The 14,200-nt window shown below is 43.2% G+C and overlaps 1 protein-coding gene across 2 annotated transcripts in view; it reads right to left on the reverse strand.

Annotated features, from left to right (window-relative positions):
* Window positions 1-14,200, reverse strand: part of neur (E3 ubiquitin-protein ligase neur) — a 33,178-nt gene that overhangs the window by 15,422 nt on the left and 3,556 nt on the right. The window contains exons 2-7 of one of the 2 annotated variants that reach the window (XM_075684596.1): window positions 13,146-13,377; window positions 10,165-10,275; window positions 7,890-8,059; window positions 5,426-5,470; window positions 4,010-4,107; window positions 2,336-2,493 (exon numbers count right to left, since the gene is read on the reverse strand). In XM_075684596.1, coding sequence (XP_075540711.1) covers window positions 2,336-2,493; window positions 4,010-4,107; window positions 5,426-5,470; window positions 7,890-8,059; window positions 10,165-10,275; window positions 13,146-13,377 — 814 coding nt within the window. Of the gene's footprint in view, window positions 1-2,335; window positions 2,494-4,009; window positions 4,120-5,425; window positions 5,471-7,889; window positions 8,060-10,164; window positions 10,276-13,145; window positions 13,378-14,200 lie in introns of both variants that reach the window. The other variant, XM_075684595.1, reaches the window with a different exon arrangement.

Consider the following 14,200-nt stretch of genomic DNA (forward strand, 5'->3'; position numbering starts at 1 on the left):
CACTTGTTCCGAACAACACTACCCGAGCTTGGGGGCCGCCATGTTGGATTTTCCGCCGCTGGCTTGGCCAGGCTGGGCTTCCAGTGGCCTGCTCTATAGCCTCCAAGATTGGGATGTGCACACTTTCAATAAAGAGCCTGAAACATCCTCCAGGGTCAGAGGCCATGCCCGCTCTTCTTTAGCTGACAAAACTCTAGGAGACAGCACTTATTTCGTGTTTATTTCTCCTTTTTTTTTTTTGGTCAGCCCTATCATCCTAATCACTTAATATGGGATCCATATTTATTAACTTATTTCTTTTAAAGTTTTGGTTGTTATTTGCACAAGGTGTGTCCACAAAGCAGGTGTGTCTCAGAGACGACGTCGCATTGCTATGTGTGTTCGTGCGGCTTTGCATTTGTGTGAACGGCACCACCTCGTGTGCCTTCGCGAGAGCCAAGCGGTGCGAAGAAATGTGGCTGCTTTTTTCCATCTCCAGGAAGATCTCCGGCAATGAAGATTGCAGATTACCAATGCAGTGATGCTCTTTTCAGACTGTATATGGAGACTACGTCACTCTTGCGCAAATATAAGCAAATTTTATCACCTCCAAGCATAGTATGAGGCAGGGCCACCTCTTAAAAATTTTTTAAAGTCACTCTAAGCCTAATAAATTTTACTTTCTTGAGTGAATGAGTTTTTCGGACTGTTACATTTCTCACACTCTCTTTTCGGTCCACGAGAGGTCTGGAAAATCGGTCGGCAAGTATAATGAACTATAATCAGATATTTAAGTGTTTTCCAGCATTTATTTGGCTACTGACATAAGACTTCACTGTGAATACTGAAGTATTACTCACTGTTATTTGCAGCCAGGTGAAGTAAAGGCTTTTACTAGCACTTTATTTTATATTGTAATTGATGTCTAATCTACAACTGCACATAATTGCCAAATATACTTTCTAACTAGTGAGCTCGCTCGTTTACAGACACCTGCCTCCTCCTCCAATGCCTTTCATGATAAAAATCACCATAGTGGGATTAGCAGAACCTAAAGCAACACCTGTGCTATTATCTGCCTGACCAGAGACTAGCTCACTTCATGAAATCCAATGAAAAAGGGCAGAGTGGGAATTAATCATCATCATCATCATCATCATCATCATCATCATCATCATCATCAGCCTGGTTAAGCCCACTGCAGGGCAAAGGCCTCTCCCATACTTCAACAACCCCGGTCATGTACTAATTGTGGCCATGCCGTCCCTGCAAACTTCTTAATCTCATCCGCCCACCTAACTTTCTGCCGCCCCCTGCTACGCTTCCCTTCCCTTGGGATCCAGTCCGTAACCCTTACTGACCATCGGCTATCTTCCCTCCTCATTACATGTCCTGCCCATGCCCATTTCTTTTTCTTGATTTCAACTAAGATGTCATTAACTCGCGTTTGTTCCCTCACCCAATCTGCTCTTTTCTTATCCCTTAACGTTACACTTATCATTCTTCTTTCCATAGCTCGTTGTGTCGTCCTCAATTTGAGTAGAACCCTTTTCGTAAGCCTCCAGGTTTCTGCCCCGTAGGTGAGTACTGGTAAGACACAGCTATTATATACTTTTCTCTTGAGGGATAACGGCAACCTGCTGTTCATGATTTGGGACTGCCTGCCAAACGCACTCCAGCCCATTCTTATTCTTCTGATTATTTCCGTCTCATGATCCGGATCCGCCGTCACTACCTGCCCTAAGTAGATGTATTCCCTGGGAATTAATCACCGATACATCAAAGACAACGAAGCTGTATAATCGAGTTCTCACAATCTTTAGAATGGGGTATGTTTGCTGGCTCATTGCTACTGCGTTTCGTGTACAGTCATGGATGGCTGTTCACTATAACAGTTCCCACACAAACTGCGTTGCAGCACCACATTATCAGCTTTCCCTTGAAGCCTGCATTAAAGTTATCACAAAGAACAGCGAGCCACTAATACGCCCTAACCTAGCAGCAATGCTGCATTGCAGCACCAAGCCAACAGCTTTCATCACCACAGCAGTACAAACTCCAACATTGAGTGGGTAAGATGACAGTGAGAAAAACTTTTTTGGATTACTGGTTAATTTGAGTGAGGTATACGCACGGCAACTTTTATTTTATAATCATTGATAAACACGTCTTAAAGCAATAATTCAGGACGCTGGCTGTTCTTCAACATATTGCTATTACCCATGCCACTGCTCTCCTCATGAAAACAGCTGTAACACTCCCCTTAACAGGTTCATTGCAAGAACAATCGTTGTGAAGTATGAATCTCACTTGGTAGGCTGCAGTGAATTGCCAGGCGAGTCCCGTTGCTGCTCACCTGTCTGTTGGATCTAGCCTAGCGTTTGGGCCGAGCACATTGTGAAACACTAGTCGCTGCCAGGCGCTCGCACCAGTAGGAGCGTGCATGGTGGTGGGACGGCGGTGAGGCGGAGACTGCAGAGGCGTGCCATCAAGCGACTCTGAACTGCATGATGCCTGCATATTACAGCAGATAAAAATAAGTATGGGGCAGTTTATTGAACATTGCTTTAGCACCACAAAATTCAAGAAAAGTCAAGCAGCAAAATACCTTTTAAAGTGTGTTCTTACTGGCAAGTGGTCACTTAAATAACCAGAAAAGCACATTGCTTAGTAAAATGGTTACACATACATCGGCACAGTAGTGTTCTCATGTATATGAACAAAGTGTGAACACTTCTCAAGTTCGCAAGAAAACAAAAGACTGCTGTTTACTTAAATTCATACAAGACAGACGCTCACAAGAAGATTAAGGCTTGAAGTGACCAAAAGTGGTTTAACAAGGAATGTCACTGTAGCCAATACTTTAAAAAGGGGACCTGTATTCTTCAGAGTAGCCAATGTTTTGACAAGTAAACTTGTCAATACTTTGGCTACAGCAACATTCCTCGTTGAACCACTGTTCATCACTTGTTTACCTGAACACATAGGCACAGGTAACCACAACACAATTCAATGTACTGAATCTTCACTTGGGATATAACAGCACAATCTCATGGCATTAGAAATGAACTTATCTGGTGTATCTCGTTATTGGTGATATAATGCTCAAACATAATTTCCATTTTCATATTTATTAAATAGAATCTGCTTGGCACATTACTGACAAACATGAGCACATCATGGAGTGCATGTGCAGTGTTGCCAAACATACACTGCGACAACATGCTCAACTTCTTGATACAAAAACTGCCACATTACAAATTCGGCCATGAACTCATCTGTGCCACTGCTTAGGCGGGTTATTGCTCCTCGAAAAGCAAGCAGCACATGTTTAAGGGTGAAATATACTGACGGCAAAGGAGAACTAAGTGATACAAATGATTGCTTGATTAATTTTGACATCCCCGAGCAACATGGGGATTACAGGAAACTGTACTGGAGGCCTTGAAATTGCAAATTTTGACAACTTGGGATTTGAGCAGAAGAAACAGCATGATGAACAGGACAGAAAAAAAGGGCCAGAAAATATCAGTAACTAACAGGCAAATTTCATTCTTTCAAGCAGCACATGTAGTACACCTCCTGAACAAGAAAACAGAGAAAAGACAGAATGGGAGCATGTATGGAAGTGATGAGATAAAATCACCCCGACAGGATTCAGATTTCCTTTAGAAGAAGTGAAATGAATGGGTAGCTGGGGATCCTTTAACAGGCCCGCAAAGCATGGTACACAAGCATTTTTACATTACATTCTCAACAAAATGCGGATGCCTCGGCTGGGGAAACAAATGCAGCAGCAGAACAGAATGCCATAACCAGAGAGTCCCAATAGCAGACGATGTGCAGGAGAGCAGCACCACGACCTTCAGCAGTAGTCAGAAAAAATGACTAATAAATCAGTAAATGCAAGGGAAGTGTAAGTTCCATGCATTACAAAGACAGGTAGTGACAGCAAGCTAAGCGTTCCATCACAGAGAGAAAAGTACTGACAACAGGAACAAGCAACAGACTAATGAAATCCAAAAAGTACCTGAGTCACCACTGGAGCCGGTCCGGTTGTCTCCCTTGCACCATTGAACTCTTCCATCTGTCGAATCAGGTCCTCCACACCACCAGTTGTCAGGGTGACTGCAAAGCCCACTGATAAGTGATTCTGGTGCACTACAGACACGAATGTGAATTCACATCAGCTGACCTTGTGAGCAGATCTCGCAACTCACACTAAGAAAGCTGAGATTATGGATGAAAGTGGTGGCCAATAAGCAGACAGTCCTCTCAAAATAAGCCTCCCCTAGCAATGAAATAGGGACTTTGTCGATCAATAATGTTTGATAGGGTCAATGTGGTCCAACTTCGAGCTAATATTGACTTGGCTTTCTGTGCTGCTTGGATAAATAGATGGCACAGTTCGTACATAAGAAACCCCAAACAGCGAAACATTCTAAACAGTAGATGGAGTTAACACTCTCTCTCATTCAAATTAAGTTTTGGATAAAGCACTAGGGATGTGGACAAACAAAAGGTGGCCCCACACCAAAATATATGTTAATTTAAATGAGCACACATGCTGGTGCATTAGCTGGTTGTTCATTAGGACATCAGCGCAGGGTGCCTGAGGTGTCTTGCCCACATAAACCACACACTCAATGTGCTGCATTCACTGCCCAATTATCTATATTCCCAATACATAAACTTTTTTTTTTCATTTCCCAATCGTAGTTCCATTGAACGCATTTTTTTACGATTTAGTGAACTGGGGCCCTATAGCGTAAAACTATTCCAATCTGTTTTTATTCCAAATTGGCCATTCGCCCTCCGTGACAGGTCAGAATGGTTCGGGTCCAGCCCATATGGGCCGGCGCCACACTCATATGGACAGAGCCTGAGCCATTTTGATCTATCACGGAAGGCTAATGGCTGATTTGCAATAAAAACAGATTGGTATAGTTTTATGTTATACCGGCCCTGGTTTTGTTCCACAGTTTCAATTAATTGTGTCCACACGTATTGCCTGCATGTTCTTGAGCCTTTGCAGCCATCAGGTCTGAAAAATCAGTTTGCAATTGTATTTGACTTTTTGGCTACCAGAATGTATCTTGAGGCACGTGCAAACGAAAATTTGCTTCGTCAACAATATGTCAAATCTTAAATTATTGATTTTGTTATAGCAGTAGAATACTCCACTGAGACAAACCATGACCAACCAAATTTTACATTTACTTAGTTATATCTGATACTTTGTTATGTTCGTGTTCGTTATATCGAGGCTTGAATGTACAATATTGCCCTTATGCAATAAAGGTGCCATATAATTTTATTGCTTTTTTCCATCACTTATATAACTGTGGCTATGATGTTTGGCTTAGAGGTGGTCTACTGCATAGATGGTACAGAAAACAACTAAAGTAACCTGCAAGTTGAAATTTTAACTTCAACAGGAACTTACCATTTCGAATGATCTCATTTCGATTGTTCAATAACTGCTCATCCTCTGCAAAAATAAAAAAAGTACTCGTTGAAAGCAACAGGTACATTGCCTACTAAAGCCACAGCAACACCACATGTACTATGCACTCAGCTTTTTAAAATGCAAAATGACATATTCACTGAACATATCGCAGTTTGAAAAATATTAAAGGGGCCCTGAGCTACGCCTCGGGCTTGGTGAAATAACCTAGTCCGCAGGCGTCCGGGTACATCTCAGCCAAGTTTTGCTGTCGTACGCAGCGTGAGGAGCTCCCCAGTGGCTCACAAAATTACCTTTCTCTCAAGGGCTCTCTTTCAACAAAAGGCCCTGTCTTCACTATCTTCTGGACACTTTCTTTTGTCATGGAACGCTTCATTTCGCCATTCTCCTTAGACGGCTGCTATTGGTCAATAGCCAATATCGAGCTGCGGTTGCCTACATGGCGTAGATACTGCGGCCACTTCGGGGTGCTGCCACGAGTCCACTGGCTAGGCGCACTATGGCTCGCTGAGGACAACCGCGTTTGGCTTATGTTTAGCGCGTCGTAGGGCACCAAAGGCGGAAGTCGTGGCATCTATGTTAACATCCAAATAAAATTTAAACTGTGCACCACGGTGACATCTAGAAGGCGGAGCGTTACGGGCCCACCCCACTGCACTGTAGCCTTCGCAGCGCAAGGCATTGAAAAAGGAACGGGACCACAGTGGAGGCAGTGTTTGATCGCCAAAAACTTCACTTCTGCTGAACGCATTGAAGTACTTTTTGCGGCAAAGTATTTCTGAAATAGCCTATTCTCACTTCAAATTTCTTTCTCCATTTCAATAAAAAGTGGTTCAGGGCCCCATTGAGCAGCATTCAGCAAGTAAAAAGCTAATATAATGTGTCTGAGATAATGGCTCAAGCACAGTGTGCAAAATCCAGGACCTCATATAAGTGAGGACTTCTAATCAATGGAGTTGTTAAAGGCCAACAACAACATTTCACTTCTAAGATAGTTATAAATAAGTAGCATATTGTCACACTGTAGGGATGAAGATAGCGGCAATATATATTGAAACAACCTTGGCAAAGCTGCAGGGCTGGTAATTATCCCATTTTCTTCTTAAGTATAAGATGCACGTACAGTAAAATCTCGTTAAACCGTACCCGCTTAAACAGTAGTTTCGTTACAAAAGTAGTAAAGTCAAATCCCTGACTCAGCAGCCATTGAACATAACGCGTTTTGTATCTACATAAACCGTAGCAGCTTATTGTGTACATATTGGTTAACACTTAGCGTTTCCACTTTTCGTCGCGCAAACACGGCGGTGCGTCGTCTCCATCGGGCGGTGTGGCAGAACAACAAGCCTCAGAGGTCGGAACAATGGCCTCCAAGCACCCTGTATGTTTGCGCGTGAAGCCACATCAACATCATTCCGGTGCCGTGTCAGAGAGCATTGTGGCATCGTGCAATCAAGGATTCGTGTCATGCTGAAGCTCGGATAAGAAAGACGCCGAGTGCTCAGCATAGAAGAAAAATTAGACATTGTTTGTGATATCGAACCTGACACGAAGAAGTCAGCCCTGGCATGCGACAGGGATCTGCTGTTGACTACGGAGTGTGGCATTTGGAATGCAAAGAAGCTGCGCGGCAGCGCTGCTGCTGCTGCTGCAACCGTGAAGAGATGTCGCCTACGAGGTTAGACTTTTCGCCATCATTGCCTCTGTTGTTGCCGAAGTGTCAACTAGCGACAATGATGAGGACGACACAGAAAGCGACAGCACGGGTGATTCAGGCCTGACAGTGGCAGAAGCTGCACGTTATGTTAGCCTCATGAATGCAATCATCGCGACGAGAACAGCGCCCTGCAATGAAAAAGGCGCCCCGTGACTTTTGCAGCGCTACCACGCGCATGCACGGAGAATATGTGACGCCAATGAGGAATCTGCCATGCAAATGTTTGCCGAGAAGAGGGGGCTGGCTGAAAAGCTGGCTCGCAGCTTCAGTAAGTTGGAGGCTGCTGTCGCCCCTGCTAGGCCGCCGAGGCATCAAACGAAAGTAACACTTTTGTCACGCGAAGTGAACAAATACTGCATGTTTTTTCCCCTTTCATCGCACTCTCTCCGAGTTCCGTTTTCGACAGGTAAGTGGGCGAGGTCATGCTATTTCGGTTAAGCAGTACTACCCTTTAGCACGTACTTTTTCACGAGCTCCAGCCAACGGTTTAACGAGGTTTCACTGTACTTAGTGGTTAGCAGACATTACACACATTCTAGAGCATGGCCTCCAAGATTTTCAGTGCATTGTGGGAGTGCGCACTCTTGGAGGTCATGCCAAGGAGCCAAGCTGATTCTTAACTTTTTTGGATCTCATTCATTTCCAGTGAGCAGTATTAGCATTATTTTTTCCAGTTTTGGTTTCAATCTTGTTAATTTTTATGGGCTGTCATTTCTGGACACCTACCGACCATCTTGATGGCTGTAGTGTTGCCGTAGATATCGATGAGTGCCCATAGAGGCCCTCTGGTGTCAACACCATTCAGAAAAAGCCCCTTCTCCTCGCCATTAATGCCAAAGAATACTTCTCCCATGTTGTTCACATAGTAATGTAGCAATGTGCCCTCCGTGGCATACCTGCAAAGTTTGCATGAAAGTGTCAGTGCAAAGCATTGGCAATTACCTCCACAAATACAAGTTTAGAGGATCATGCACAATGGTTCATTATTCACAACTTCTGTTGCCAAATTCATTCAATTGATCTCAATCTCTACAAGACACTCAAAGACTGCACTGACAAGAATACAAGCATGATCTTGCAAAATGGTTGTCAGTAGGGCTTGTTGCTATGACGACATAATATGGAAAACAGCATAAAAGAGGGACTAAGACTGGAGAAATGGACAGCACAAGTCACGGACAGCACTTGTGCTGTTTTTTCTATAATCTAGTACCATTTTTACGCTGTTTGCCGTAGCATTCTTCTTCGTTTCGCCCCATTCCTAGTAAAAATTTTGTGTTCTTTGGCTTCCTAGCCTCTCCTATGCTTTGTTTTATCCCTCCACAAAATCTACAGAATCATGTTATTGACGATTGTTATTTCTATCAGAATTGAGCATGAAAATGAAGCACCACTCGTCATATTGCATTATAACTGCCCCACATCAAGTATTACTTGAGCAGATTTATGCACATGAAAAGGCACTGTGTCTGCAACCATCAAACACAGGCAAGGCATGACTTTATGGGCAAAGACTAGGCATGGTGCTTTCGTGGCTAATGATGCATCTTCACTGCCCTCACAAACAACATGTTGAAACCTTACTGCTTCATAAATTTTTGTCTGCACAAAGCACAATTGGTAATTAGAATATTAGCAGTAGTTAGGAGCCATTATTCATTACTTGCTATGTCACTTAAAGCTACATAGGGCATAGTCAGGCGGGGGGGTGTTATTACAGGGTCCATATCTGACAAGTGAACTTAAATGAAGTGCAGCTAGAAATGCTGTGAAGTGGGCTAGTTGGTTGTACATACATTTTTTACCACTCTGTTTTGTAACACAATACACAGAACAGTGCACAGCATAGGAAGGTGGTCAGTCAGTGAGTGCTTTTAACAAGTGCGCGTGGCATTCGTTTTTCCTGCCTCTTCTAGAAGCTACTAGTAAATTGAAATCGCACAGGCAATCACGAACAAACAATGTCTAACTGGCTTCCACACATTTTCCCCTTTTCCAACAATGAAAAATGTGTGCCTGATACAAGTGTGGGCATTTCAGAGTTGAGTAAATAATGGTTGTATGTATATATATATATATATATATATATATATATATATATATATATATATATATATATATATAGATATATATATATACATACAACCATTATTTACTCAACTCTGAAATGCCCACACTTGTATCAGGCACACATTTTTCATTGTTGGAAAAGGGGAAAATGTGTGGAAAAGGGGAAATGTGTATATATATATATATATATATATATATATGAATAGCACCATGATCTCTTCGCAAAAAAACCAAGTGTGCACTCACTTCGCAGTAAAATAACAGTCAGTTCAAGAAATAAGTAAGGCAGCGGAGGATTACGTGGAGTGCTAAGAAATCAGCAGGCACAGGATCAGTTCTGTTAGCGTAGGACAAGGAGAATGAAGGTCACTGCGAAAGACCTTCATCCTACAGTGGGCCTTATAAACACTCATTAATGATGATGATGATGGATCATGTATAGTTACATAGATGAAGTCAAACCAGTTTGCTATTACAAAAGTCCTTCTCAAGGGTAGCTTTCATATCTGGAACAGTGATTGTGTCAAACTTCATAATAAGTATTGAACATTCTAAGCACAGTTTTCTTGCCAGCAGCCCCTGCCACAAATTCCAAGTAACACATTACTTTGTTGTGTGGTACCGTGCTGCTAAGTGAAATTGAAACGCAGCTTTCGTACTGTGGGTGTTTGCTTGATTGCCCAAATGGGGCACTATTTCCCTTGGGCCAGATTTTGTAAGGATTCTTTTTGCTAGATTCTATCAAGCTCTTTCATTTGCATGATCGATCTTGACAACAGGGTGGGCAAAGCCCCATGCAATCGATCACAAAGGGCAGAAAGAATGAAAAATGAAAATTATTATCTCAAAATATGGTTGTATGGTTGAACTTGGTTAACCTGGAAGAAATGTATTACCTCCATAAAGTGAGTCAAATGGCAAAGAACCATACCTTTCACCCAGCGCCTTGGCCCAGTTACCTGGTCTGTTGGTCAGATCTGGGCAAGCGTATTTTGGCAGAGTTCCCTGTAGCGTGACTGGGTCGTGAGACGTGAAGCCCAGCCTGCATGCAAATAAGCAATTGGAAGAGGGAATCGGGTGTGGATTTTGAGCTTCTGCAATTAATAGCTTGCCTGTGTAGTCAACTGACGCTTATAGATACCCTGGCACCACTGTGTTTAACTGCATATTACCAACATTTCAGCTTCAAATGTAACACTAGACTTAGCTAGGCTAGATCTATGCAGAGGCACAGCGCCACTTGGCTATGTGCAAAGTGCACTCCCATGACATAAAATTCCAAGATGCTCTGACGTCATTTTGCACAGTTGTATTTGGTGGTACATGTTTACTTATGCGCCAAACATGCCATCCACATCTCTGGTGTTTCAGCCATATAATGAGGCCTTGCCACATCGATCTCAACACCTGATGACACGTCCGTTTGCACTCGCAAAGTGCAGCCAGACATGTTGCCTGCTGTTGAGGAGTGTTGGCCGCACGACAAGCTCTTACATCGTTGGATGCATGGTGGCATTGGTTACCAAAACCAGCGCCACTCAGAATTATCTTAGGATGAGCGATTCAGCCTATTATGTCACATCGCCTGCAGTCCGCCATGGTGCTTTCCTCGAACTAAACTTTTTTGGGGATTGTAATTCAGCATTCTAAGCAGTGCATTGTTCAAAGCAAAGTCAACATGGTGTTTAACCATTAAGCACCGCTCCAATGCCCCGTTAACTTTCCCCATTCCTCCTTTAAAGGCCGATTGCATTGAAATATTGTACTGCGTAAAAAGCTTAGTCCAAGATAATGTAGATACAGAGGAGCCTCCCTGTAAAATTTGAAATAACAGCAGAAGTGTCACAAAGAGCTTGGAAAAATAGTTGTTTTTGATACTGAAAAATAAATGCTGCCATTACTGCTCACCAGAAGTGACGCTCCTCGGCATGATCTCTAAGATTATAATGACGCACCCATGCAATCTTGGACACCATGCTGCTGTGAAGAGCGTTCTTGCTGTCGAGACGCTCAGACCAATCGGACCACACAGTAGTTTCGAGCGTCTCTCTCTCTCTCTTGTTTCTGACATGACCTTCTGTCAAACAAATGCACAGCTCACCAGTGTCAAAATGCGTGTAATACACACACTAGCAATTTCAATGTGCTCCAATAGGAATGCTGTTGTGCCCACGTGACAGCAGTAACAAATCCGGATGCTAGTTTTCAACTTTTTTGTTTGCTTCATTTACTGTTATTCTTTTTCTGCGAGGGCACTGTGACTCTCTGAAGCCCAGATCCATCTTATTACAATGGTTCCAAAGTGGCAGTGTTGTGTAGATTGTGTCAACGGCAAGTGGTTGCACACTCCGTGGTGCAATCACACCTCCCGACGGCGAACTTTTCACCCATTTTTTACCCGCTTGGGCTGAAAGAATGCCACTGCTGGCATGCATTCCCTTGTACCTCCTTGCTCAATGCCAAAATAACCAAAGGCTCTGCATGCATACCTTCAGACTACGTCTCATTGTATCAAGCATGAAATTCCCGCTCACACTAACTTTTACTTGATTTTCAAACAAAGTTTTCGTAGCAAAAGAGGTATGAGGTCAATGGCAATGCTGGCAATTAGTGGTTTATTTAATGAAGTATACCAAAACACACACAAAATATGTGTAAAGTTATGAAGCAGTAAAAACTTAGTAACTATACCTGCTTTGTTTCTTTTTCCCAACATACACTCCTCTTCTTTCACTTCTAGTAAAAATCATTACCTGCCTTCCAGTACATTCCCCCCCCCCCCCCCCCACCAGAAAGTTTTCTGCAGACACTCACTGTTCAATGTAAGCTAAGTGAATTCGGTGTCATGAGATGGTGCGAGCAGTGGTGCTGTTATCTATCAAGCAAGAACTGGTGGGAATGTCCACCTACCACAAGCACTGGAGTTCAAAGTTGATAAGTTGATGGGAGCATCATTAACTCTTTAAGGACGAGACATACAAAAACCCTAAGAACATTGCTATTTCCTATTTAAACATGCAAAACACATGGAGAATAAGAATAATCACGGAAAAGAAAAAATATTTTGCTGGAACTTGTGCAGTAATAGGGGGGTCTGCTGTAATACCGACATCTCTCATCATACGTGAACCAGAGGTGTACATTTGATTTGCTTTACATCATGTGTGCGATACCAGTAATGGTGGAGATCTTGCATCAGTCTCTCCTCTGACTGTACTTTCAAAAGAAAGTGGGTCATGTGCCAAACTTCTTCCTCATCCTGTTTCTGCTCTAAATTCACAGGTGATGCTTGCTGCCTGTTATACAGTGTTGGCCGAAGACATTTTAGCCAGAAACTTCGTACTCAATACCACAACTCAGCAGGACAATCTTTTTTTCCTAGTATGTTGCCTCTAGACAACAGTCATCCATAAAGGGCTAACTGGTTGGTGGTGGAGATCAGCAAGTGACAACAGGAGTCTTGGTGAAATAAAAGCAGTGCAGAGGTGGGGACTAGCATAGGTAGCTTTACAAGATAGTGACAGGCAGAACTTTACTAGAATGCAATAGATAAAGTGAAACCTAATTAGTTCCCACAAACTAGATGACTATTTATTTGTCAGTACCATGATTCAAAGGAGATGACATTAGCAACCATTATCTGATGTCTGCATGCCAGTACTTCAATGCTTGGCAATTAGCAATACACATATTGACGTTGACTGCTGGGCTGGTTGATGTAAAATGGCAATTAACTACATTTTTTGCGCAGAACATTGGACAGATGCTGTTCCATCTAGGAATTGTACCACTATGTGTGCATTCCTTTTGTGGGTGTCTGTTTTGTGCAAAAATTTTTATTTTACTACGTGTTGATTGAGTTACGTCGTACATCTACAGGCTTTAGTTCACTAATGATAGCAAAGCACTCACCTCAGTGCACCACTCCAGCCATTGGAGAGCTCTGTGATGCGCAACACCACCCTCTCGTTGACTTGCACAGGACGGGAGCTGAAGACAATTGCCTTGCAGAAGCTCTCTGCTCGGCGTGCCACTTTGCCGCCTTGCTCCAGGCGCACGTTCTCGCCATGCACCTCATGAAAACCCATTGGCTGCCCGCTGCTGAAGGACGTTGCCCCAGCCGTTCCAAGAGGAGTTTGTGACACTGGGGACATTGACAGTATGTGATGGGTCTAACTGCTGCTGCATTGTGCAGTGTCACAAGTTTTATGAAAAGGAACACTCGAGTGTGTGAAAGACATGCCTGTATGGCACCCATAACAGTGCAGTTCTTTTACTGCCTGTTCGTCCTCACTGCCGCCTCCACCTACTCACACTTAAGGTTTCTTTTCAACAGTTTCCTAATGAGAGCAGCATTCCGGGCAAGTTGGTATTCCAGTACTTAAATGATATTGTGCAACACTAAAAAACGACACGGACGTGAGAGAAGACGACACACCAAGGGCAAACTTTCAGCTAAGTTTATTGCGCCACTGCGTCAGTTTTATGCATGGCAGGCAGCGTAGATCGCGCATGCAATCTACGCTGAAGATCTGAAATATCTGAAGCGCAGATGATCGCAAAATTGGGTGACACGTGTGTTAGCTTCCCATCTCTGGCTCTCACAGAAAAAGAATTAAGTTTCTTGGACACGGCATCACGTGACTCGTAACCATGTTACATGAATTCGCTCTTCATTTCCTTGTAAGCACATGCGCGATCTACGCTGCCTGCCATGCATAAAACTGACGCAGTGGCACAATAAACTTAGTTGAAAGTTTGCGCTTGGTGTGCCGTCTTCTCTCACGTCCGTGTCGTTTTTTAGTGTCGCGCAATATCATTTAACCAGTTTCCTGCTAAACTTTGCCCAAACAAAATGCAGCGTCAGTGTTCTCACTGAAGAAAAAATAAATAGTGATACTTGCTGCTGACAACTTGACACCAACAGCTAAGCAGAAGACAGAGCTCAACGAACTCTCATCAAACTG

The sequence above is a fragment of the Dermacentor variabilis genome, chromosome 3, assembly GCF_050947875.1.
Source record: "Dermacentor variabilis isolate Ectoservices chromosome 3, ASM5094787v1, whole genome shotgun sequence".
NCBI classification, from domain to species: domain Eukaryota; kingdom Metazoa; phylum Arthropoda; class Arachnida; order Ixodida; family Ixodidae; genus Dermacentor; species Dermacentor variabilis.